The sequence below is a fragment of the Branchiostoma floridae genome, chromosome 4 (genome assembly GCF_000003815.2).
Source record: "Branchiostoma floridae strain S238N-H82 chromosome 4, Bfl_VNyyK, whole genome shotgun sequence".
NCBI lineage: Eukaryota > Metazoa > Chordata > Leptocardii > Amphioxiformes > Branchiostomatidae > Branchiostoma > Branchiostoma floridae.
In genome coordinates this window covers 10,582,098-10,607,450 of record NC_049982.1, presented here as the reverse complement: position 1 = coordinate 10,607,450, position 25,353 = coordinate 10,582,098, and the positions used below count along the sequence as shown (strand labels likewise).

General features: G+C 42.1%; 1 protein-coding gene across 1 annotated transcript in view; it reads left to right on the top strand.

Moving 5' to 3' along the window:
* Positions 1–1,245: 1,245 nt before the first annotated feature.
* Positions 1,246–25,353, top strand: part of LOC118413935 (gamma-aminobutyric acid receptor subunit beta-1-like) — a 41,698-nt gene continuing 17,590 nt past the window's right edge. The window contains exons 1-4 of the mRNA XM_035817600.1: positions 1,246–1,358; positions 3,660–4,043; positions 16,845–16,918; positions 20,626–20,693. Coding sequence (XP_035673493.1) covers positions 3,955–4,043; positions 16,845–16,918; positions 20,626–20,693 — 231 coding nt within the window. The 5' untranslated portion in view covers positions 1,246–1,358; positions 3,660–3,954. The remainder of the gene's footprint in view (positions 1,359–3,659; positions 4,044–16,844; positions 16,919–20,625; positions 20,694–25,353) is intronic.

The window sequence follows — 25,353 nt, the reverse complement described above, 5'->3', positions numbered from 1 at the left end:
CGAAAGTAAACATCGTAATGTTTTATCCCGTTGCCGTCCGTGAACCATTCCGTCTACAAAGAACCGATGCACACAGGATTGATATTGATACCAATTTTAGTTGCTATAGTCTTCGTAAACTTCGTGCGAACATGGAATTACACGACAGAGGCGGCTGCAGCAAATTTCTTATGGGGAGGGCGAACTATATTAACGTAATCCTAGGGGGTCCGGGGCATGCTCTCCCGGGAAAATTTTGAAATCTTGACTATCTGAAACGATCGTTCCTAACTTTTGATGGACAAATTTGCTGGCAGACTAAGCTAAGTTAAACAGCCTTTCTAGTAGGGTTTTTAGCTTAAAATATTATTATTAAGGGCGACGACGTTCCCAACGTATTTTCACGATTTCGAGCGCACGAGCTGTCGCAAGGTAGGTCTGGAGAAAAATGTTGAAATTTGAACCCTCTGAAACAGGATTTTCTGCACTTTGAGGGATAAACTTTGCTGGTAGACTATGCTAAATGTAATGACATTTCTGTCAGGGGAAAATATTTTTGATGGCGACGAGCGCCAGAGCGTCGTGGGCGCCGGACGCGCAAGCCGTCGCCAGGCACGTCCAGAAAAAAATTGAAATCTTGACCACCTGAAACTTCATTTCCTGCATTTCAGGGGCACATTTTGCTTGTATTTCTAAGGCCACTTAGGCAATTTTTTTTTCAATAGCCCTCCCCCCGGCTCAAGACATGTTTCGATGGCCGTTCCCCCAGGCCAAAAATATGATTGTTTAATGTGAGATTGCTAACTATCAGTGTTCGTTCGTTTATTATATTTGTTCAGCCCTAAAAGTCAGTGTAGATTCGTTGGGTATTTTTGCACAGAAATAGCTCTAAAATGCACCAGAGAGCCTCTTTATTTTTAAAAGTTCTCGGGGGAGGCCCCCCAAACCCCCCCAACGAGAGGGGGGGAACCCCCCTCTCGTGCTCTCCCCCCGCGCAGCTACGCTGCGCATTCGTAGCCTTCGGCCACGACCTGACATGCAACAGCATATGCGCCCCCCCTTTGCAAAATCCTGGATCCGCCCCTGATAACCTATTTGTTGGTAAAAATTTATGTACAATTCTATATTGGAAAAATCTTGTGGTTGGGTCTATTGTGCAGTGGATAATGGAAGTATAGACTTGTCTCCAGGGGATTGGGGTCTAAAGACTGTTTGCTTTAGTGGTAGCGCCTGGTCCTTACCTCTCCCGCAACAGAACTGTTGGATGGTTCCGTCCAATCCATACTGAGCTCTCAGGTCCCTTCAGCACGTTCATTCATCCTGCTGACCATGGAGCAGATGGGACCAGCACCTGTCTGTCGATAACACGGATCCCCACGGTAAGACCTTACCTGCTGTAGATTCGGTAACGACTAGATACCACCCGAAAACAAACGGCTGGCTGGGCTAGCAGGGTATGAAAGTTACTCTCCAAATTTACCGTTGGTCGGATAAAATCCTTTCCAGAAGATTCCTCGTCTCTGGACTGCTGATACAAGTATTCAGCAGAATTGAACCAATTCTTCTGTGTTGATTGAACTGATAACTTTATTTGTGAGCGTTGGTTTGAGAAGATGGTGGTTAGCGTTTTCGTTAGACCGTTTTTCGGGGGTGGGAGGACGGAGAGGACGTTGGGTGAAAAAAATACTTGGTTGTTCATCTTAAATCATCGACAGAACAATAAGAAAGACGTCAACGTGTTAGATTTGCTTCTTTTATTCAGCATGGGTAGGATTAGAAAAAAAGGCGCACAAGGAAAAAGACGAATTCGATATCAGCCGGTATTGGCGCGTCCCTATTTCACCTTGATAATATTTTGTAAATATGCACCTTTAGCGACATCCGTTGCCAACGTTGACCTGAACGTATTTCTGTCCAACACAAAGCTGGTTTGATCTCATGATGAGGAAAACTGAATCTTTTCTCTACGGCTAATTCATTGGTGTTATTTGATGGAAGGCCCTTGCGACGTGTGTGTGTGTTTTTCCCATTGTGGCGACAAAATGGACCAATATGTTCTTCTAGACAGATTCCACCTGTATACCCATTGCAAAACCCAAAGTCTCTGCGGTTCTGTGTTGAAACATTCTGGAGCCTTTCAGGTCAATGTGCCATAACAAGACTGAATACATCAAAGTCCTGGAATTTCCAGTCGACGGGACTTGGTGAGGTGGGGCGAGGCGTCCTCCACATTTGTCATTTTCCAGTTGTTTCTATCTCACTCCATTAGTGACCTCCCGCGACAAACGCATTTTGCACACCACAGAGCTGGTGTTTATCAGCCGAGTCGTAAATGTATGCAAAAAATAACAGGCATTTTGTGTAGAACTGGAAATTCAGCCAAGAATTGCGATTGGTTCTCTCCAAATACACCTAGCTATAGCATGATCGTCTTTATCTGGGTCTGTGCATCCTGTGGATTTTCGCAGTTATTCGATCTGCAAATCGACAATAATGTTGCCGATTTGTCACGACCCTTTTAGCAGTGCAAAACAACTCGAAATTCTACCCTAACAGATGTACATTCTTGCAAAGCATATTCGGCCCACTACTCGGTATCAGCCCTTTTGTGCGACTTCGATTACAGCGCGCAAACAGTTTTCTATACGGAGGAGAACTAAATGTAAATGTCATGTACCAACGAACACCTTACCATGACAGTAACATATGATTTCTATGATCCCTCTTTTGCGACAGCCACAAATATAGCCCGTACTGAAAGGTCCGCGCGTAACTCCCTTTCATACATACACAGTGGTTGACATACAGCTTTTTGTGGCTAGTAATGCCGTTAAGACAGTATACAATAGACAAAGTGTACCATATATGGAATACCATAGACACCATACGTAGGTAATAAGTGGTTATGTCATGCATAAATAGTGACTGTGTTCAATGCTGTGCCGTCTACTTGAGACTTCCGCGACACCATATGAGCTGGGACATTTATCACATGTAAGACGCACCTTTGTTGCAAAGCATATGGACATTTTTCGCTCAAATCTGTAACGAGCTTGTAACTATGACAACAAAGCTATACCTACGTCTTCTTGCGCATTGCTAGATGCATTATTGCCTTGTTTAAATCTCCCGAGGTCTTGTTATGAGTGTTAAATTAATTGGAAGATAGTTAGAGTGAGCACAAAAGCTTGAGCATCATCAACAATCTCAACCGCACCACCAGTTACTAATAGAAATGGTGTTGCGGTGCTTGCGGTAAGAAATAGTCTAAGAGTTGCTTGAGGTCCCTGCCATCAATCATCTAGTAGAGTGTACGAGTATCTCTCCTGATCTCTATTCTGCTATCCCTCCCCTTGTTTACCCTATCCCTTCTCAGAAATGAGATGTTACTCAGATCAGATACTCCCTCATTTACCATGACAGTCAGGTAACAAGAATGTTCGCACAGCAGGAAAAAGATTGCTTTCATTGTTAGTTTCTATATTTTTTAGTTGTATGTCGTGGTGCTTCCATCGCTACGACAACGAGGTGTTTAAGCTTATTTCCCAAAAGCTACACTGAAAACACGCATCTAACACATGAAAAGAGTTTCAATGCATTTACTTAATAGACTGTTTGTGTGTAGAGCCGGTCTTTAATGCTGTTCCCCATTGTAAGCTTCTACTCCTCTCATGTTCCAGGTGAGACCTGAGATAAGGAGTCGCGGAAAGGTAAAACTGATCGACTGAGTAGTTGTCAGTGGCGCTGTTACATTGCAATCTGTACACGCCACTTAAACTCCGACCATCGTCAGGTATCCCGGACGAAACCACCCACTGCCCCCGTGACGTCACTCTCTCTAGTCGGAGGTGTGATCGGTCAGTGGAAGAGTGATGCTGATGGTGCTGTGATCAGACGCTCCCGCTCCCCGTTGACAAAAGTCTGAAATCTGCAGATTTCCCCGGCTGGCAATCACAGCGGAGCCAAGGGGAAATCATGACTACAGTGTGTGCTGGCGTGAGGACGACCATGCACAAGGCAAACGGGCTGCTGATCTTTCTCTTCGCCATGAGCATCGACATACGGTGAGTCACATTTTGTGTTGGTACTTACTGATCTCTTGGCATGTTCTATCTGCAAGGTTAGAGCTTCAACTGGCACATTTGATTGGCTTGACATTTAAAGATATAAGATGATAAAGGTATGTTGGATGTATACGTATACCATTGACATGATTTTAGTATTGGTTGCAAATACATATTAGCCATAGAATCTGGAAGAGGCTTCAATACCTTTAGTTCGTTGCAAGGCCGCCAAGATAAAAGGTCTGGAACTAAGGCGTCAGTATCAAAGTATTGAAGACAGAAGAAAATGCCTGATATTTAAGGTGGTCAAGTTTACCATGGCATCAACCCGAGCAGATTCATCAGTCTGACATGTGTTCTCAACAGAACGCGTTCCTGAGTTCTGTTATCGTAACCGATGGCAACATGGTCGTCTTCATCAGATCATGCTCCGTTAACCAGCAGGTACCTCCCCGTTATCAGTAAAATAAGCTAAACCTCTGGTTCAGTAACATCTGCTGCGCCGTGCCTCATGCTTTTCACATGTTATCATGGGACTTCCTGAGAGCTGAGAAAGCAACTGGGTTAGACAGCTTGATGTACTGTAGCAGCCTATCTGTCTGCTATGGTCTTGTTGAGTGCTTTCCGCACGCATTGGTATTCACTCTGTGACAATTCAATTATATCCTACCAACCATAAAATCCCTCATGAGTTCCAAACATATGTTTTGAATGCATTGGATAACCGACACGTCTCAAAGGTACACAGAAGTAATTAGCTGTTTTTCAAACGTATACATTCCGGTGCTGACAAAGAATAATCGGCATGCGCGTGCAATATTAAGTTACAAAGTTATTCCGAAAGAAAGGGTGTAGTCTAAGAGACTGAGTGCTGTGTAAAGGACCGTTTTAAAAATCGCATTTCGTTCTCACATTCACTTACAGTTACTGTATAATCGATAATTAACTAGCTAGTCTAAATCCACCAAATTCTTCTTCCAACATCAGACGTCCACACACTGCAATTTTAGACTTGATACATTTTCTCCCCCTGAGACACAGAAAACAGTCGGTCTTTTCAAGCATAATTACGCCTGCTCTTTAGAATTCCTCAGTCATAGCGGGCAAAGTGCTCGGATCAAATTAACAATTAAATCATCAAGGTAGAGCCTGGGAGCCCCCCGTGGATGTTGCTCGTACAGCCCTTCTCTAGTAGAAGACACGGTAGTGACGAGGACAAGTTACAACAGAAATATGGAAAAGGCACATTTGAGCATGACTCCTACTACGTTCTTACAAATATGACGCTGCTAAACATTCCTCGGTACCACGAGATGGACAGTCAAATAAGCCAAAGTCAAAAAGAAATGAAAAGATGTGTAATGCTTAGGTTACACATAGCCGACTTTGGCTCCCGAACACTAGCCGACTCTTAGCCGACCCAAGTCGGCAGTAGTTCGGGAGTAGTCTGACCAGTTTAGGCCACGCCTATTTTTTAGTGCCGAACATGTCCCGAATACCTCCCGACCAGTAAATGACTTACTCCCGACTGTGTCCCAAATGCTAACTAACCTATCACCAACCATCCCGACCTCTAGCCGCAGACTGCCGAATCACTCCTGACTGATCCCCAACCGATTGCCGACCTTTTTCGACTTGAAATAGACATAATCAGCGATTTTCAAAAGAGTGCTCATTTTCGTTTTTAATCAAGAATGTCCTTTGTTCTATTTGTAAACATCACTAAGAGATCAAATTTAGATCACATATAGCTCCAGTGCGGCATTTATGGGTCTTTTTGCTTTTGGCTGGATGTCGGTCGTGTGAAGTTCGGGAGTGATTCGTCTACGTTCTGGCAATAGTCTTTTTGCTTGGGAATGAGTTAGCAGAGATTTGTCTAAGGTCTTGGGGTGAATCATTGGTAAGTTGGAAACAATCTGGGAGTAAATTAGCAATGTTTATGGCGTGGTTAAGATTTAATTTGACTGCTGACTTACTCCCGAACACCAACCGAATACTAGCCGACCGTGCCGAACGCCAGCCGACCACCAACCGACCCATTCCAGAGTTGCCGTTCAGAGCCGAATGTTTTGAACATTTCAAAACATTCGGATGGAGCAGCCGAACACCAGCCGACTCAGCCGAACGCCAGCCGAACGCCATCCGACTCAGCCGAACGCCAGCCGACTACAGCCGACTAGCTCCCGAATCACTCCTAAACCATAGTCGGGAGAGAGTCGGGAGCCAAATTCGGCTATGTGTAACCTAGGCATAAGTATGATGGAGGAATATATCCCCCCACACTTTGCGGCTTATATGAATGATCCAGCTTTTTCTTGTCATGGGAATGTGCTGAATCAAGGCGATTTACATTCCGGTACATGTTGGCATCTCTTCTCTATTCCATTATACAAAATCCAAATGATATTAGCACAAATCCCGGTGAAGCATGATTCGACCTCGAGGAGCGGCGCGACTTATCCCGTTCTTGAGGTGGTCACCTGTGATGAATATGAATGACCAATGCAAGTGGTCAGTGCCAGTCGGTCTCCACGCCGGACTCGCCGGACCCGTACCCGAGCCACATATCGGCACACTATTTCTATTTCTCACATTTCATGTTATGCAATACTTTTAAATGGGTTTTGCGGCCTGAAATAGAAATGACATAATTTAGATCAATGCTTCACCACCAACATACATGCATACTCTAATAATCTTTCTTTACTTATAAATATTGCTCACCTGCACACAATGGACCCACACTTGCTGCCGTTATGAGATTGAACTGTCGAATTCCCAAATATCATTTCTTGTCCTGAGCCACATTCTGAATTACCGCTCCTGATTGCCACTACACTATCGCAATCTACTAACATCTGGCTAGTACGATAAATGTAAAATGATATGCTGACTCTCTTTTGGAAGTTTAAACGTTGTCCAGCCAACTCCAACGTGAAATTTTCCTCCTACGTATACATTCTTTTTACTGGAGACCTCATGGGGTGATTCTAATTGTGAAACGTTTCCGCTATTCTTATCACTGCTATCTCTTTTCATGTGTTGCAAATTGATGTTGCGAATTACCCATGATGAATTGTCATTGAGCCTTCCCACGATATTTCCGTATAGCTTTAATTGCTACCTACAGCGAGACGGTATGTTAACAGTCTACATCAATCAGGAAAGTCAGCGGAATGCATGAGATGCAATATAGCACTATATCAGATGCGTTAATAGGACAAAACACTAATTACAAACGATTGGAAACGGTATTAATCTTTCTAGGAAGATAGGATTACATTATGTGACGTAAATCTCGTCACACCTTTTACCACAGAGGCATATTTACAGTATGATGAATAGCATTGATACCTGTTACACTGGGATAGTGTTATAGCTTGTATATTACGACCACAGCAAGTGTTTCTTATGACAACATCTGCAGACCACAATAATAATGAGATGCATGTGAAAGATGGGTAAAAAAAGATGGCTAAATTTTGAAAGTAGACACCATAAATGTTGTACAAAACATGATATCGCAGCCATACAATTCTGGGGAAAAATCAGGCGAAAATTGATGAGCGCGCTGATGTCATCCATATGTTGTGTTGTTGCCTTATCAGAAACCCACACGAATGATTGACATACCGAATACGTATACCATCCACATCCCCGTATGAAAGCCTGGTGCATTCTACACACACAAGGTGCTTGACAAGAAACATGAGTTCTAAAATCTCTGTAGTTTTATCAAAATTGATAATTAATGAAGACTCTGTTTGAGTTGGTGAAATTTATGCTGCCGTAACTAAACACACTGTCAGGTACTTTTGTCTTCATTATACAGCACCGTGGATTTCCTAGAATCGTCATTAAAATGTCTCGACTGAAGCCTTTGTACAAAGTCACACATAGTAACTTTGAGGCAGTCTTCTATTTCCATCTTTGTAGAAAAATGATTGCTTTCTCAAAATCAATGAGCGACAGATATGACCTTGGCTTTTCTCCGCCAGAAGTTTGGAGATGCAGACAAGTCAATACTCCACAGCATAGTAGCATTGATAAATGGTCAGGGTGGCTGTAAAATAATAGTATGATAGTCGACGTATTAAAGACGCCAGGTGTGTTGACGGGAATGGAAATTATTATTTCTTTTTTTAAATAGTTTTTAGATGTTACTGATTGCCCTACTCTTGCTCATACGATGTATCTCTCGGCATCTCGAATGAGCAATGAATTCTGCCTTAGGAAATGAAATTCTGTCGTAGGCATTTCCTCTTGGAAGCTATGTCTGATGAATCCTTAATCAAGTAATTTTCGTGATCATTTAACGTTTGAAGATGGAAGACGTAAGTTTGCATTCATCCAACGTCAATGCTAACAGTATATTCCGCCCACTAATGCGTTTTTGTGCATATTGCATCCTACAGCCAAGCTTATCATGGTAGTAAAATAGCAGCCCTAGCCCTGTGGGTGATTATCCTCAATCTTCACCGCGTTATATAATGTCAGGTAACTACGCAGAGGCATCGGGTAACGTCGAAGCTATCGTAAACACAAGTCGTGCTGGGCCATGAAAAGTTTTTGCGTACGTAGGCCTACTTTGAACCTTACACGAGAAAGTTATTGATTTGAATGATGTTAACTTAAGACGGAAGGCATGGAGTGTACGAAAGACATACGTGAGAAATCCTGGAAACTTGCATCATGTGAGACAACACCACTCCTGTTGAATACATATGAGTGATTCCATCCACGCATGGCGTTTGTAGAAAATAGATTTTTCAGATAGAAAGCACGTCTGATTGATTTCGTACTTTTTCATCAGTGTTTGAAGCAACAAAAAGACAAGATAGACTCAGTAAAGGGCATATGCCCTGATCAAGAAACAATTTAGACAATCTTCCTTCAATCATAGAGCAGCACAAATGCATTAAACATTGCCCGACGGATTGTATCAAAAGGCCAAGGATGCTACACTTATTGGTAGTCAGAGCTGTCCTTGCATGCTGCTTAGTCGCTGATGTACGGGTAAATCACATTCAGATATCCCGCATAATTGAGACCATTAGTCTGCCGCTCGAGCCGGCCTGATCGATGCTGAATGGTCGGTAGGCGTTAGACAGTTGACAGTCGCCGCATCTCCCCTGCCCTCTCCCCTCCCATGTAAGTACGGCGAGGCACTGAGGCGAATAATGCATGTCGGCCACAAGGACGCACCATAACTCATTCCAGGTGTCCTGCGGCAATTGATTTAAGCCTGACTTTGGCCACTTCAATGTTGTCCCTGTGTAGCAGTAACTATCAGTAACGTTATTAGCCCTAGGTTCCATTAGCTTCTTGTCGAGCTGGGAGACCCCCAGCCCCCACTGTAACCATTCTGTGATGCATCAAGCTTGCTAGTAATGACACGCCGAGCATCGCACCGAGCACAGAAACCAATGGGATTAGGGCAAGGTAGAAAGCTACTCCAAATTATAAAAGAAAGATATACTCTCTCACCCATTCCCATGTGAGGCGTTCAAGTTTAATAAACAAACAAGTGACCGTAGGTAACATAGTCTGTGATGTCGGTCTGGTATATGTTGGTTGTTTTGTCTTCTTTGGTGTGTGACGTTGTGCTTATATCCTATATGATTCTTTTCATGGTGTTAGATATATCGTTGTATCTAAAGTTGCCTAATATTTCTGTGTCATGTGAATCTTACTAAACAGGTATGGATTGTGAGATAACATGTGGCCAAAGTCAAAAAGATATGGTGACGATAAGTTACCGGATGGTCTACTCTAATACACAGGCACATTCACACACAGACACACCTACAAGACCGACAGGCAGACTGACAAACGCACCAAGTATTAACATGTTTCTGTTATGGACGTAATAAGTATGAAGCACGGAATAGGACCTTGATGTTTCTTAGTCGAAGTCCGGGAATATAATATGGCTAAACTTCATTTGGGACGAGAATTCTTACACGCTTCATTGCAAACGGCGACAGGAGGTATTTGATTGACAGGGTCATTAGTGGAACATTAGATGTCGGTTCCCATGTCCCACATACGATAACACACAGCTGTTGATGATGAACTGTGCGATAAGTTTTTAACTAGTGTGAAGCCATAAGGTAGCATGACACAGTGTTAATGGGTGAATCCCGGGGTCCATGATGCTGGTACATAAAGTAGTACGGATAAACTTGTTGAATAAGAGGTAGAAAGCAAACTCGCATAAAATTCTTGCACATATCGCGCATCTGCTTAACTATACCCAATTACCTCAACGGGCACCATATGCAGACATGGGCCAATACACTGTGAAACGTACAATTTGCAGGGGTGATTTCTGAAATTATTACATACATAATAAAAACAGCTGCCGAAAAAATAAAACACCTTGCATCATCGTCCAACTATGTGTAGAGAACCTGCCAAACCACAAACGTATGCGACAACGGGAACATGCAGATATAGATGCGAACGCGCGTTACATTGACGACCAGAGAACATCACGCATCTGCTTGCAATATCTCAATTACAGCATGACCCATATACAGGGAAAGATGAACATTTTGTAGGGGTGTTATTTTTATTGCGTCCCTAATAAAACCAACTGCCGCAAAAACAACACAAAAAAAAACAACGTGCATCATCGTCAACCTCAGTGCAGATGACCTGCCAAACAACGTACGTATGCGACAACGGGAACATGCAGATACCGATGCGAACGCGAATAACTTTGACGATCAGGTAACACCACGCATCTGCTTGACAAATTCCAATGACACCATGACCCACATACAGAGGATCTGGACCAAAACACCGAAAGACGAACAAATTGTAGGGGTGTTATTTTTATAAAATCCATAATAAAACCACCTGCCGCAAAAAAAAGTTCACGTGCATCATCGTCAACCTCAGTACAAAGGACCTGCCAAACCACATAGAATTCTACCGTGGCCGACTGGGACAAAATGATTCTAACACTTCCGAGCCTAATTCCAAACGTCACGAGGCAGATTCCAACACTTCCGAGCCTGATTCCAAACGTCACGAGGCAGATTCCAACACTTCCGAGCCCAGTTCCAAACAGCGCGGCACATTCCAACACTTCCGAGCCCAGTTCCAATCGTGCCGCGGCAGGGTTTTCCAATCGTGCCGCGGCAGGGTTTTCCAAGCGTGCCGCGGCAGATTCCAACAGTTCCGAGCCCAGTTCCAATCGTGCCGCGGCAGATTCCAACACTTGCGAGCCCAGTTCCAATCGTGCCGAGGCAGGGTTTTCCAAGCGTGCCGCGGCAGATTCCAACACTTCTGAGCCCAGTTCCAAACGTGACGAGGCAGGGTTTTCCAACCGTGCCGCGGCAGATTCCAACACTTCCGAGCCCAGCTGTGGATATGCATCTGGGTTTCCCATCCATTGAAACAGATCACAGATTGCAGCACAATGTAGAGTTAGTCTGACACACTTTCATATGGTGATCGTATTGTGATATTGATATTTGCTTTTTTGTATACTTGATTTGATAAACAAAATCAGTTTTTTGTACTATGAGAAAGGGTAGAAACATCGCTAATTCAATTTTTTCATATGATTTGATTTCAATGTTAAAATTCAAGTCCACTAAGATACAAAGGAAGTCATTGTTTTTGTAAGCTTGGTGTATTATAAGTACAAATAAAAATTTGTGACAGGAGACCCTTGACCCATAAGATAAGGGACCATCCACTATACAGTGAGCCGTGGTCTCGGGAGCCCAAAGCCCAGTTCACCCTGCCTCGTCACGTTTGGAACTGGGCTCGGAAGTGTTGGAATCTGCCGCGGCACGGTTGGAAAACCCTGCCTCGTCACGTTTGGAACTGGGCTCGGAACTGTTGGAATCTGCCGCGGCACGCTTGGAAAACCCTGCCTCGGCACGATTGGAACTGGGCTCTCAAGTGTTGGAATCTGCCGCGGCACGCTTGGAAAACCCTGCCGCGGCACGATTGGAACTGGGCTCGCAAGTGTTGGAATCTGCCGCGCTGTTTGGAACTGGGCTCGGAAGTGTTGGAATCTGCCTCGTGACGTTTGGAATTAGGCTCGGAAGTGTTAGAATAATTTTGTCCCAGTCGGCCACGGTAGAATTCAGACAACGGGAACATACAGATACAGCTGCGAACGTGACAAAACGTGACAAAACTAAAAGTCTGTCGACCAGAGGGTCTGGTCACAGACTAATAAACAGAGCCATGAACTCCCATGTAACATTTGTCAGGCCCAAGCCGTTATCAGCAGCCTATTATGCACCCTGCCGGCAACGCCTGCCGGCGGAGTTTAAGATAATTGATTTTAGTAAGACAGAGACTTTTCTCCATGTGATCCGAGGTCACTTTTGTGTCCAAGGGCTTTGTCTCTATCACGTATCTAGCTATGGCTTGGAGAAAATCAAATTTACGAACATGAATTATTGTGCGAGACACATGGGGGTGAAATCATACTCGAGGTGAAGCTTTATCTTAGCACAGAGTATTCGTAATATGATGATTTTATTGTTAACTCCTCCATATGTGCTTCTGATGCAATTTAGTTGGTTAACGAGCTACTTGTGATTGCTAAGATGGGATTTACGAAGCAGCGTAATTCCGCATAATCACATTTCTACGTTAAATGATGGCACCGCTGATGTTACACACAATGCAGGGAGCAAGCAAAAGCTACAAAAGGAATTCAGCTCGGTGGGTGATTTCTTCCCATTCGTCAGAAATGTGAACAGTTTGCGCTATTTCAAAGAGGAGCTTTTTCACCCGCAAAATACCACAATCAGAACAGCAACATTTATGAAACAATGTTTATGATAAATCTCTATTCATCTGTGATTTCTTGGTAGCGAATCGACAGCAGTATGTCATTTTCGGCCTCTATCCCTTCTGTACCGAGGCGCGCCCTACTAGAGATAGAACGACGAAGCTACTATACAGAGTGAAGATGATGGCGCCACTCTGTGTATCTAGATAGCAATGAAATACGGGGCTTACTAGCTACATTGTAGACCATATTTCTCTGACTGAACTGAGTGATTCAGTGAGCTGGATCGACTTTGTTCTTTATCTGTACGTGCTCTCGTTCTAGTTGCCTACGCACAGGAGTAACGGCAATTTAAGTACGGGTCAACAAGCCACCCAAGCAACCGAGTAGCTAACTACTGAACCAATGCGGCAAAAGACTTGAAATGAATAAATGCATCGCAAAGACCACATGCCCCGAGGAGAGCTTCCGTAAAGTCCATATCAGCACGTTACGATAGGCTGCACTAATCTCACTGCGCTTTTTATTAAGTTCCATATCGCCGTTTCCCATCTGAAAGCTGCTTTAAGGGATTGTGGCAAACGAATGTGTTCACCATCACGTATCTCCTGCGTTTCAAGCTGTAAGTTATCTACTTAATCTGAAATGCAAAATGGCTCATAAAGCAAACACCGCGTTTGCTTGGATTCAATTTAAACACAAACAGGCTGAAAATGCTATCGATTTTTTTTTGTCTTGCATATTTGCAAATAATCAGCCCAAGAATATTAATCTCCCGTTAGAGCTCTGAAATGACATGTGCCACAGTTCGTGACTGCTCACGATTGAAAAGAGTGTTTGCCGTTGAATTCTGAAAATTAGAGTAAAATATTACAAACAGTAAGTATAAATGTTTGCAGGAATGATAGTTATGAAAATTTCAGTGATAGCGATATCGGTGGTTCTTGCCAGAAAGACGCAACATAATACCCTTCAAACCTGATAAACCTGTTGAGCCGCACATTCTGTACCAGTGAACATCGCAGGTTATGAAGAAATAATCAGATCTCCACGAGAATGGTGTCCGGTTGCGGCGGCCTAGACCTTCCCAAACTGACATTGATGTGATAGACTCGATACAACCAGTGATTGGCTGACCTATATGCACCTATTCAGGCTCCCATAACCCAGTTATCTTTTCTCGCATCGCCAGCATGACGGATGGTGTCCTCTTGTCTGCGTAAATACCTAACGTAGCAGAGACGCAGTCAATGTCACAAGCCGTACACTATTCACCTGACAAATACGTCACAAACCTTTTCTGTCTTGTGGAACTGTGACGCAACAATGTGATTTTATTGCCGTTTAACGTTAAGTGACTGTGAAGCGTATAGCGACGATGGCAATCTTTACATAATCAAGAGACTACAAATGCCAGCTCAGTGGCATTTGGATTTAACGTCCCAACTGGAATATCTCTTAAAGAACATGATTGCGGCAAAAGTTTATCGAATCAATTGAGACATACTAAAACGCATTTGCTTTGACATATAGTGTAGCAAATTTAGAAACAGACGTCATCACGATGCTTGTAGTAAATTGATCCATAGTGGCGTCCATATGGTCGGTAAAACTACTCTTTTTGTACAACAAGCTCGTAACGTTAACGTTAGGCTGGAGTTGAAACAAGTTAGCGTGAAGGAAAGGAGAAAAAAATCAATGCACTGACAATATAGACAAGTTTTTCCTGTCCACCGGTGATGCTGATGCCCATGCAGTATTTATGAGCTGACTGGAATCCCACCATCAACTGCGCTCTACTGATCCCCAGCCGGTTACAGGTCTATTAACCCTTGGTCGGGTAGGCCTGCTAGATAAATGTTATAGTTACTACAAAAGCACCAGCTCCACTCTCGTTATTGTTGCAGATTGTAGAGCATGGAGGCACACAATTAGATGACTCCTTTGGGTATAGACTGTGATTACTGTGCTATCTCTTTCAGACATTACCCGATGAGTTGACTGCCATATTCTGTTGTATTTTCAGACGTATCTTAGAAGTTGTTTTTGTAAATATTGATCTGTATTTTTCTCCATCGTGAATTGTGTTTTGTTGCAATCCATTTAGTTCAAAGAAGAAAAGATATCAATAAAAGAAAGACATGGCAGATACATGTAAACAACCAAAAACAAAATATACTCGTACAATCCAGAAAACAGTCGTTTACTGTAAACCCCATTACCTACATTCATTACCAGTAACATTGTGTTTGTCAGCTTGTCCGGTCTTACATCGCATGTTTCCCTAGTTCTCATGGGGAAGGAATGGACCTCCGAAATGGAACGTTATGATGCCGTGTGGAATTACCCATCAAAGTATCGAGTCTGCTTTGAGAGCACATTTTTCCTTTACGACGTGTTTAAGAACATATTTTACGGACAGTAATGTCATTTCTTAGTCACGTCTTTGAAGTTCAAAGACAACCATCAACAGAAAATGCCTATTCATTTTAGCAATAGCCCCCCAGACGGCTATGTCAGTGTTGGGTTCGTCTGGCATGGTGATTACATGGGGTGTAAGCAGTGAATAATGTTCCTCCGAACAGCTTCTTCTGTTTCATCTGAACTGAGAGACCTACGCAGGCTCATCTTAACACAAACGGTTTGAACACAAGTGTCGTAAAATGGTCGTTGCCTCGACGCCGTGTTGGTCGCAGTATTTGAAGACCTTGTCAAAAGTAATGCCCACGACCGATAACGACGTCAATGGCGCGGCTACTGGAGACACTGGGGCAATCACTTCCTCTGCCGGCGACGTCTTTATCGTCCCAAACGTACGGACCTTAGATGGGCCGGCTGCCAACTCCGCAAACCCTGGCAATTGTGGAGGCAATGTCAGGTCCCGCGATGGCATTTACATGTGACTACACACGAAGGATACGGACGTGTTTGGGACGGTCAATTGCCCACTGTGTCCTTCCGCCGTGAAGTACAATTTAACAGTTCTATCTAAATTGACAGTTCTACTGTAAAATGTCCAGGGCAAAGTTTGTCACTTTCAAAGAAGTTAAAACTACCAATAATAAGACCAGATGCTTTCATTTCGCCTGTGGATTATAACACATCAATAGACTCCAATATTGATGCCTGGAAGCCATCCACGAAAGGGGGATTTTAAGGGAATAGGTTGAAGTGCAAGTTTATCATTTATGTTGAAAACAGGTTTGAATATGTATGCAGGCGTACCTACATATTCCGTTCATGGCTTCCGTTCGTCCATTGTCGTTCCATGCCCAAAGGCAAATTTATCATCCCTGTTGAAACTTCCCCCATGACCGCTTTGGCCTTCACGTTAAATACTCTAGTCATATCTATGGCAGCTTTGCATTCCTACTTAATCTGGGTTTTAAGGGTGAGAACAGAGGTAGGATTAAGTTAAATGTCATCTTTAATGTCACTTTGTGGAATGTCACCTTGATGAATAAACCGCTGAAGGGAGTCAACAAATACATGCCATTTTCGAAAACGTCGGTTGACACATTATTCATAGTTTTATTTTCGGAATGTACAGCAAATATGTCGAAATGCATAACTGTATTTTTCTGAAACTATCTGGAAATAAATAATTACGACGTCAGGGGACATGAAAGACTTGAGCTTTTTTTTAGACTTAATGTGCACTCTCATTGCACTTACGTCAAGCTTGCGTCACTGCGGGCTTCAAAAGATACTCAACGAATTCAGAGTTCAATTGTTTTGTTGTCTTTTAAGTCATACTTTAACGTATTACGCAATATCTAAAATATAAAAATTTGGAGAAAATAACAAGACAGTGGAGAAAATAACAAGACAGTGACGCAGTGAACGAACCCTGCAGTAACGCAAGCTTGACGCAAATGCAGTGAGAGTGCACCTTTAGACAGAAAACGGAGCATGAGACTTTGGAATACAGAGGTATGACAACTTGTGTGTATTTGACTAAACATACAAAAATCTGCAAAACAGCGCGGTGAACTTCTAACAAAGGGACATGAACTTTCTCTCTCCCTTCACAGGTGCCGGGCGCAGACTCTGGACTCCCTTCTCTCCAGTCAGGGATATGACCGCTTCTTACGGCCATCGTTCGACAGTGAGTTGAAAGATACCATTAACCATATCATACTGTGAAATTAATCGTAGGTTATGGTATTGTCATTCCCCCTAAGGCACAGAAAGACACCCTATCTGTTAAAAGTGCAGTTATAGAAGGGACTGCTGTGTGTAAATTGCATTGTGAAATGGATAGAGCCACTGTAGTTGGTGTAAAACGCTTGCGCTTGAGGGACTTAAAATCTCAGGAGTAGCCTAGTGAACGCACAAAAAGCACTGCGTGCAGGAGATAACAAAAAGACTATCTTATGCTTCTTTCGTTATAAAGCCTATGTACGTTCCTTCTACTATCTATCAGTAACACAAGACGTTATTACAGCTGGAACTAAGATTGTGATAAATATGCTTCGACATGAAAGTTTGTCGATGTTTCATTTGGGAGGTTTGATTATGCTCTAAGACCTAACGGAACAAATAACACGATTTATCAGACATTTCTGTACGTTTGTGCTTCTGCCAAAACCCGTGGCATTAACGTGATGATTCATCAGTATCAAACTGAGATAAATTGTAAGGGCTACACATTACCTATGGCAAAGAGGAATGACGTAAACGTATCTTTTGCAAGGTAATCAAACGCTATTTATTCTTTTCTGTCAAAAGATTCACATACATCTTCGTCATCCTGCTCATGAAATTCTCTCCAGAATCTCCAGCCTTCAGTCCAGACTTCTCCAGTCAGAACGCACTGACCATGATATGCACTGCCATGACTCTATCCGCATCGGTGTTTAGCTCATAAAGTAACTTATAGACTACTTGTAGCAAGGTCAAAGTTAATTGTTCTCAACGTCGATCCACACAGAGAAAGATCCAAAGGTGATGCGGACTTTTCTTAACACTCAGGTCATGTCCCTACCGAGTAAACGCTCTGAAGTGTAAACTGAAGTCGATCCTACAGGAATACAAACTATATTTCTTTACCTTTCGAAAGATCTTCCACTGATCCGAGAGAGACCTTTCCTAGTTGTGAAGTTCGGAGAGTAGATCAAGTTGGACGTGGCCTTTAGAAAATGACGCTCTAAATTCTAGAGCAGTCGATGCAATCGAACCTTCCTTCCCAAAATTTGCAACGATAAAAGCCTTCACCACCGGACAAGATATCTTGTCTGACAAGTTGTTTTCGTAACCTGTCACTGGATAATTGCTGTATCGAAACTGAATGACATTGTGCACTTACCCTACGTAGTAGCGAGGAAATTAAATTTGCCGGATGTCTGATGAAATCTTTTCAATGCATGCGGACAATAGCGGACAAATATCAATTTCTCCGTATCCGTCGGTGCGTTGTATGATGTCTTTACAGAGTAGAAAGGGCCTTCAGTTCCGTGGTAGATGAAAATTGATATACATGTATATGTATCTTGTTCACTAGTGCAACCACATGCTGATAAAGGCAAATATGGTAACATGGCATTAGTGGAGATACACTGAATAAAACTACCGCAGCTGTACTATCGACGTTTATAGCCATAAGTTGACGTTTCATTACATGAACATTTTCGACATGCATCTGATGAAGCATAAAGGATAATCAATAATACATATAGAGATATATTTATCGTTCTCTTGGCATGATATTCATTTAAGTTTATTTAGTGACTGGCTCAGTAATTGACGAAAGGCAGCGAATGCTGTCTGAAACCTTCGACCGTCAATGACACTTAAAGCAATGGGTTGACTGATGTTTGCATTGTACATATTATAAGGTGGATGTCTAACCTTCAACGACGTACAATGTATGGAGTTTCTATCAAAGGTCTATTCACAGTTGACCTTGACGTTGGTAATATTCTAGAGCGCTCGAAAAGTCACTACAAGATGGCCGATTCATCTCTTAGATTAACTTGTGCGTATTAAATCTAAAAAAAAGTGGTGTGCTGCCGGCCATACGTGACGATTTACCACCAATGTAACAAGAAAACAGAGTCACCTAAACTCTCAAGGGTGATAAAATTGACTGTTGCAGTATTCACTCATAGCGATAGCAATGATGTCACTTTCCTTATTATTGTCATTGTTTTGAACAAGGGGTTTGAGGGGCGCATTTTGTTAAAACAGATTACTTAGACGCGCCAGTGGCCGTGTTCTTCGTATCTAATAACGTCATGTGTGTAAAACATATTTGACCTTAAGTTTATGGACGTCGATATCCACTACGTATAACTACGACTAATTAACTGACGTATTTTTCGTTACACGGAGAATGATCGTCACAAGTATCAAAAACAACTATTTGCTTCAGAAGTCTTTGATGTCCCTTGAAAACATCTCGGAGATATCAGAGACATTGGAAATCTGCTTAAAGATGTTAAAACCATTAGGGAATCATGTGATATATATTTATGTAGATTCAAGAAGCACTTTCATCACATCAACGTTGGCCAATAACGATCTGGAGTATCAAGTACGCATTGCCACCTTCCAGTGTACATGCTAATTCTGATACGTCCAATGATCAGGTAGATGAGGCTATGAATTCAAACATTCTGTAATCAACTTTCATCTTGAAATATTGTATGTTGAGATCATCCCATAAGACCTTTGGGGGAAATGGACATATACATGTAGTTTTATTATGCCAGTCTGCCTGACGTCACACGAAAGTTGACAATAGTAGAGTTTTCAACCTATCGTCTATTGGCATCAAAGCAAAATATATTGGTAGAAGAAACTTCCACTACTGTATCTCTCGTATCTTACCTTACAATGCTCAAAGATGACAATGCTCGTGCATATACTGCAAAACCTTTCCTTTGGTATTATATTTATGACATCTTTTCGGTAACGTCCATGGCAGTAAAAGGGATCCTAACACAACACGAAAGTCATACATCATTTTTCTACAGCTTTGCCTTTTTACTTAAGGTTGATCCTGAGCCAGGCATTGATATACAGTGGGATTGTGTGGATACTAGCCTACGGTGTTACGGCACCGTCTCTGTCGTTTATCATCTACAGAAACGCCTCGGTCAATCCCACCCGTACGTTTCAAGCCACTAAACAATTACAAGGGGAACTATACATTCATTGAGCCAAAGCATACTCTGGCTATATCTAAGACATAGCCTTGAACCTTTTTGAGCGTAGACTGGCAATCTGTCATAGAAACGACAAGCATCTCGCAGTATATCGATCCACTGCTCAGTTGTTTATTTCAGTTCTCCATATCTGTTAGTAAATCAGTAGGTCCTATTACGAATGAAAATTAGTAACTGTGAAAATCAATATATCTTTCTGAAAGCGGAATGTGAATGTGATGTACACACATGTTGGGAATTATCAAGTTCAGCACGTATCGAGTTGTCAAAAAGTTCGCACGCATATTTTCAACTTCTTGCTGTACGTGAGCTGAATACGGAATTACGCGACAGCTTCTCTAGACGTAGAGTCGTGCAAACGCATTTGGTTCAAATTAGAATCTAGCGTTACATGCAACATAACGTAAGCTTCCTAACTATTTGACAAATCATTTGACTTGTGGAACTTCCTATTGCAATCATGCATTGTTCTAGGGTATCAGAAAATAAAGATGCAATACACTTTGAATTCGTGATATCATTTGAAAGATGATATATGTAACGTCCATATTCACCATCACAGTGTTTTACAGTTTTTCTCGTATTCTATTTGGACATAACGAAGGGATTCGTGTAATACTACTGTATCATTATTCTTGTGCCTCAGGTGATCCAGTCGAAGTCAACATGAGCATGACCATTTCCAGTATAGACCAGATCTCCGAGGTCAACATGGTGAGTCAAACTCTCTCATTGTTACATCTCGTACTCCAAACTTGTTTCTCCGACCTCAAAAGACCAGCGGACGGTTCCTTCAATCGAGAATTCAAATGTAACGCAGAAGAAAGTGCTAAAAATGCAAAGGTACACCCGTTTTGCGAACAAATACATGCACCGGAGACTAGCGTAGCGCGAAGGTTTGTCACCAGACAAGGCATGTCAGAGTCGTCGCTCTTTGCCGGCTGCAGTTATGCCTTTGAGCCATAACTTGTCGTTCAAACCATCTCACAACAGTCCTTGTTTTAAGATTATCGGAATTTCCTGCAAGTGTTTCCGTGAATGGCCTTGCATTTAAAGGAATTCTAGGTACAGATAATATTTATCTTTTACTCACTGCAGCTTGGTCTTGATAAAACTGAGTAAACTCAATTTCCTGTCATGATGATAATCTTTGCTAATGCTCCAGATTTCATTATCCTCGCATTGTGCTGTCCAAATATCTCTAATTGCAAATACTTTGTCTTCAGCTACGATAAGGCTAAGTTTGTAAATCAATGCCGGAATCTGAATTACAATTAGAGCTAAGCCAATGGTACTGCCAACGCCGCAGTATGTTCATTACCGGACGTGCAACTATGTTCATATTTCAAGTCAGTAATACCAAGGTGCTCACTATTTACAATTTATTATATCCACTCAGAAACAAAGGAAGGCCTATAATATCAAGGGCCTGTCAAAGATACCACAGCTTTGATCAACATCGTTAGGACAATAGCGTTGCTCTAATACCACATACAAATTCAAGATGAAAATGTACGTTACTCTATACTCGTACAATGCAAAAAACAGTCATCGGTAGACAGTACCCACCGACGTCTAAAAATGAAAAATTGAATGGACAAGGAAAGTCACTGACACGCGACTGCTACCCAAACCAGAGAAAGGCTCTCTGGCAAAGATCAGATGATTTAAATATCTATCTATATATCTATATATCTAAATATATATCTACCTATAACTCAGCACCATGGTGTAATGAAATGGTCAGATCAAACAGGTTTGATGTAAAATGATAATATGCAAATGAAATTACAAGTAACTATATTGTACCTCTGAGCTAAATGGTTAAGCAAACATATTGATGAAAACCATTTACAGCTACATGTACTACATGGGACTAAACAAGATAACAATTGATTTCGTCAGTTCACTCAGCATTAAGTAAATATATATCTACGTGATTGCTGATTGCGAAAGACAACGTTAACCAGCCGTAATGAAAATGCCGTTAAGAATACCCCATATTGACATGAATGGGGAAAGGGCGCTAGACGGCAAAAAACTAATTAGAGCCCATAGCCATTATCTTTTGAAACAACACAAGTACTCAAAAGTAGTAGCTAGAATTTAGGGTATAGCCGGACTACCTTTTTCCTACTTTGTTTGTATGAAAAAAAAAACTATTTGGGCGATGGGCACCAGTGTTAGGTCGAGCGCACACCTTCTTGGACAAGTCCTAGGAAAAATATGTTACTTCTATCGGTTACAGACAAAATGCCACATGTTTGATGAATTGACCATTAAAGGTATTCAATACAATAAATCTATCTAGTCCTGAGGCGGATTGATATTCAATAAGTTATATTTGAGATCAAGGATCAGGCATGTCTGATTTATGTTGGTCTGTATCCGATATGCGGGTCACGTGTTCAGAGGCCTTTAATGACCGACGGGCACGAGGACAGAATAAAGATGGCTGATCTGTCGAAGAAAACAATTTTAGAACATAGTATGCCTGAGTTCTGTGCGTTCGTCACTCCTGTGGTGCATACGGCACAACACCTGACGCACATATTTCATCGCCGGACCTGAAAATACGTCATGGAAATCTCTCCAACTTGTGTGGTGCTCGGATGTGGACCGCCCCTGACCACACGGAGTCAGTTTGCAAATACAGTAGAAGTCGTTTAATTGCACAGCCTATTTGCCAGTGTATTTCGTGCAAATATCCGGCTGATGCAATAATGCGAAGTTATCTAGCTGGACTGCACCGGTTTGGGATTTTGGGAGTCCGTGTTTAACAGAGTGTGCGTGTGGGATTAACAGAAGTGTGCGTTTATCCGTTATGCAACTGGCTTCTGTTGTTTAGCACTCACAGAACTAACAGTAGAACAGATAAGCACTCTATATCGACAGAATCGATGAGAAATGATAGCAATGAAAGAAGACCGCCCACGTAGGTGCTCTTTGTTTGAATTATAACAGTAACTTGCATGGTGAAACCAGGTGAGGGCCAAATTACAGGGGACGCGGTTGTAAATTTTGTACAAGTTTCAATTAACCTCAATCTGTCTAACGTTGTTACCTCATGTCGAGAGCTATCCTGTAGTGTGCGCAGCAATGAAACATTAGTAACTCTGTTTTTTTAATGATTATAAACGATGTAGCCAACTGTGTCTTCGTTTGGAATTGCCTCGGCTTGTTGCACTGGTCAACACACTAGTATTCGGAACTAATGGGATAGTGTGATAAAACGCAACCGTACACGTACATAGTACCATGGTACGGAATGCTCAATTGGAGAAAGCATTATGCTGCCACTCTGTAGTTTGTCAAACCTGAAAACTATTATCACTCGAATTTCGGTCGAAAACGCCCGATAGCGCGTGGCATTTAACAGCGATTTCATCCGACGAGCAGATCTGAGCAATGGGGAGGTCGTTGATAGTCATTTCGTTCGTTAGGACACAGGAAGTAAATTTTATGGATGAAATCTGCGCGGTCATTAATTTTCGCCTGATGTTTTTTCGCCCTTTCTCACTATTTTAGGAGATGTCATCCATAACATTTACTTGCCGTGGCCTCAGTTTGACTCACAGAATCGAGCTCAAAAAGGTATATTTGATGCTGCGCTGTCATTAATTTTTGCCTGATTTCAGAAAAAATTCTTTTGCAGGGATGGTCAACATGACGATAAAGTACCAAAATGGGTAAATAGGTTGTGTTGTATCCTAATAAATGTCGGTGTAGAAGAGACGCTAGTAGTAAGGCAGCCATGGCTGTAGCTGAGAAAGTCAAACCTGTTGGATAATGTTGGACAGCCATGAGTGTAGTTGCAATTACCGACTTGGTAAGGGATATCAGTCGATCTACCACACTAGTTTCACCTTTACTACACTAGTGCACTTCTTGAATACAGGAGTGAATACCTTGTCGTCACTTCAATTCTTGTATGGTTTATGGTGTGTATTATGGTGTGTATTTTGAAAATTCATCCAGCTTGTTTTTTGCTCCCATCTTGTTTTTGTCGCCCTATCTCACTATTTTTGCAACTTTCAAAGAATGTCATCCATAAAATTTACTTGCTGTGGCCTCAGTATAACTCACAGAATCGAGCTCAAAATTTAAAGGTATATTTGGTGCTAATTTTCTACACAATGAAGTTTCTTCCATACATCTCTTTTAAAATCACCTCGAATCCTCTCTAGTATTTCTTTATCAGTTTTGAGGTCCCTTAATGTGTTTGTAATTTCTCTGAGGATGCTTCGGGCATACAAATTTTCTCATTTACATATGAAATGTTCGCTCCTATTCAAATCTACATCTTGCATTAGTGGCCGTTTGCTGCATGGTAAAACTGGAAATCTCAAGTTCGTACCCCACAATTCAATCTTTCTTTCTCTGTAAGTCAGTCTAGTACATAATAGGACATAATACTGCGTACAAAAGATTGAAGTTTGAAATAACTTCTAAATGTTAAGAAAACAATTCAATGTGCAAAAATAGTTCATTTAAGTTCAAAGAGGCTTGTTTGGCTATCTCGGCTACGTCGTTACCCTGTGTAAAACATGTGATATGTATGTAGATGAAGGATATAAACCGGGAAAAGTTTGTATTGTTTCGCATGTTTCACAGTCTGGCTTGTTTGCAAACGTTTGATAATATCATCTGTAAACCTATTCCGATAGGTGTGATAAGGTTCTGTCTCTCTGCGCCACTCTCGATGTGCGAGATAACGGCCAACATTCCCGGCTCATTGAATTACACAGATCAGTCTTCGGTTGCTCTTCAGCCGATCGAGAATTCGTCACAGATACACGAAAGTTGCCAACCATGTTATGCTATTTGCAACCCTTTTGTGTGTACATGTATCTGTAAGGCCTGTATAACCACCCCTCGGCATAGTTACCCACACATCACCAGGCAGGATCCTTTTAAACTTTATTTTTAGAGAGCGCGCTGTCAGTTGAGCACATCTTTGTACTCTCATCCCTGAATAAGTTCCGTATTACGGCAGCTGTGACATATAGGATGTATTTGGCAATCCCTCGGTGACTTTCATACCGACTCTTTCATTAACTGTTCAATGCGCGTCATCCTCTTTATTCCCCAGCAGGAAGAGCGGTATCACCATGCCTGCAGGGTGGCTTTTCCTAATACCCAAATCGTTTTACACTCTTAAGGAGAGCGCCCATCTTCCTTAAAACCTAAAGTCGACAGGCAATTTATCTTCGTCTGTACACCATTACCTCAGCTTTTCGGGGATCCCTTTTACTTGATGTAAGGACCAGGGTTCCCCGGGACATGTCCGTCTTGTAGAACTTCGCCATTTCTCATCATTTTCATCCCGTCCAGGATGTATCCAATGTGGCGAGGTCAGTACGACTGAGCTGTA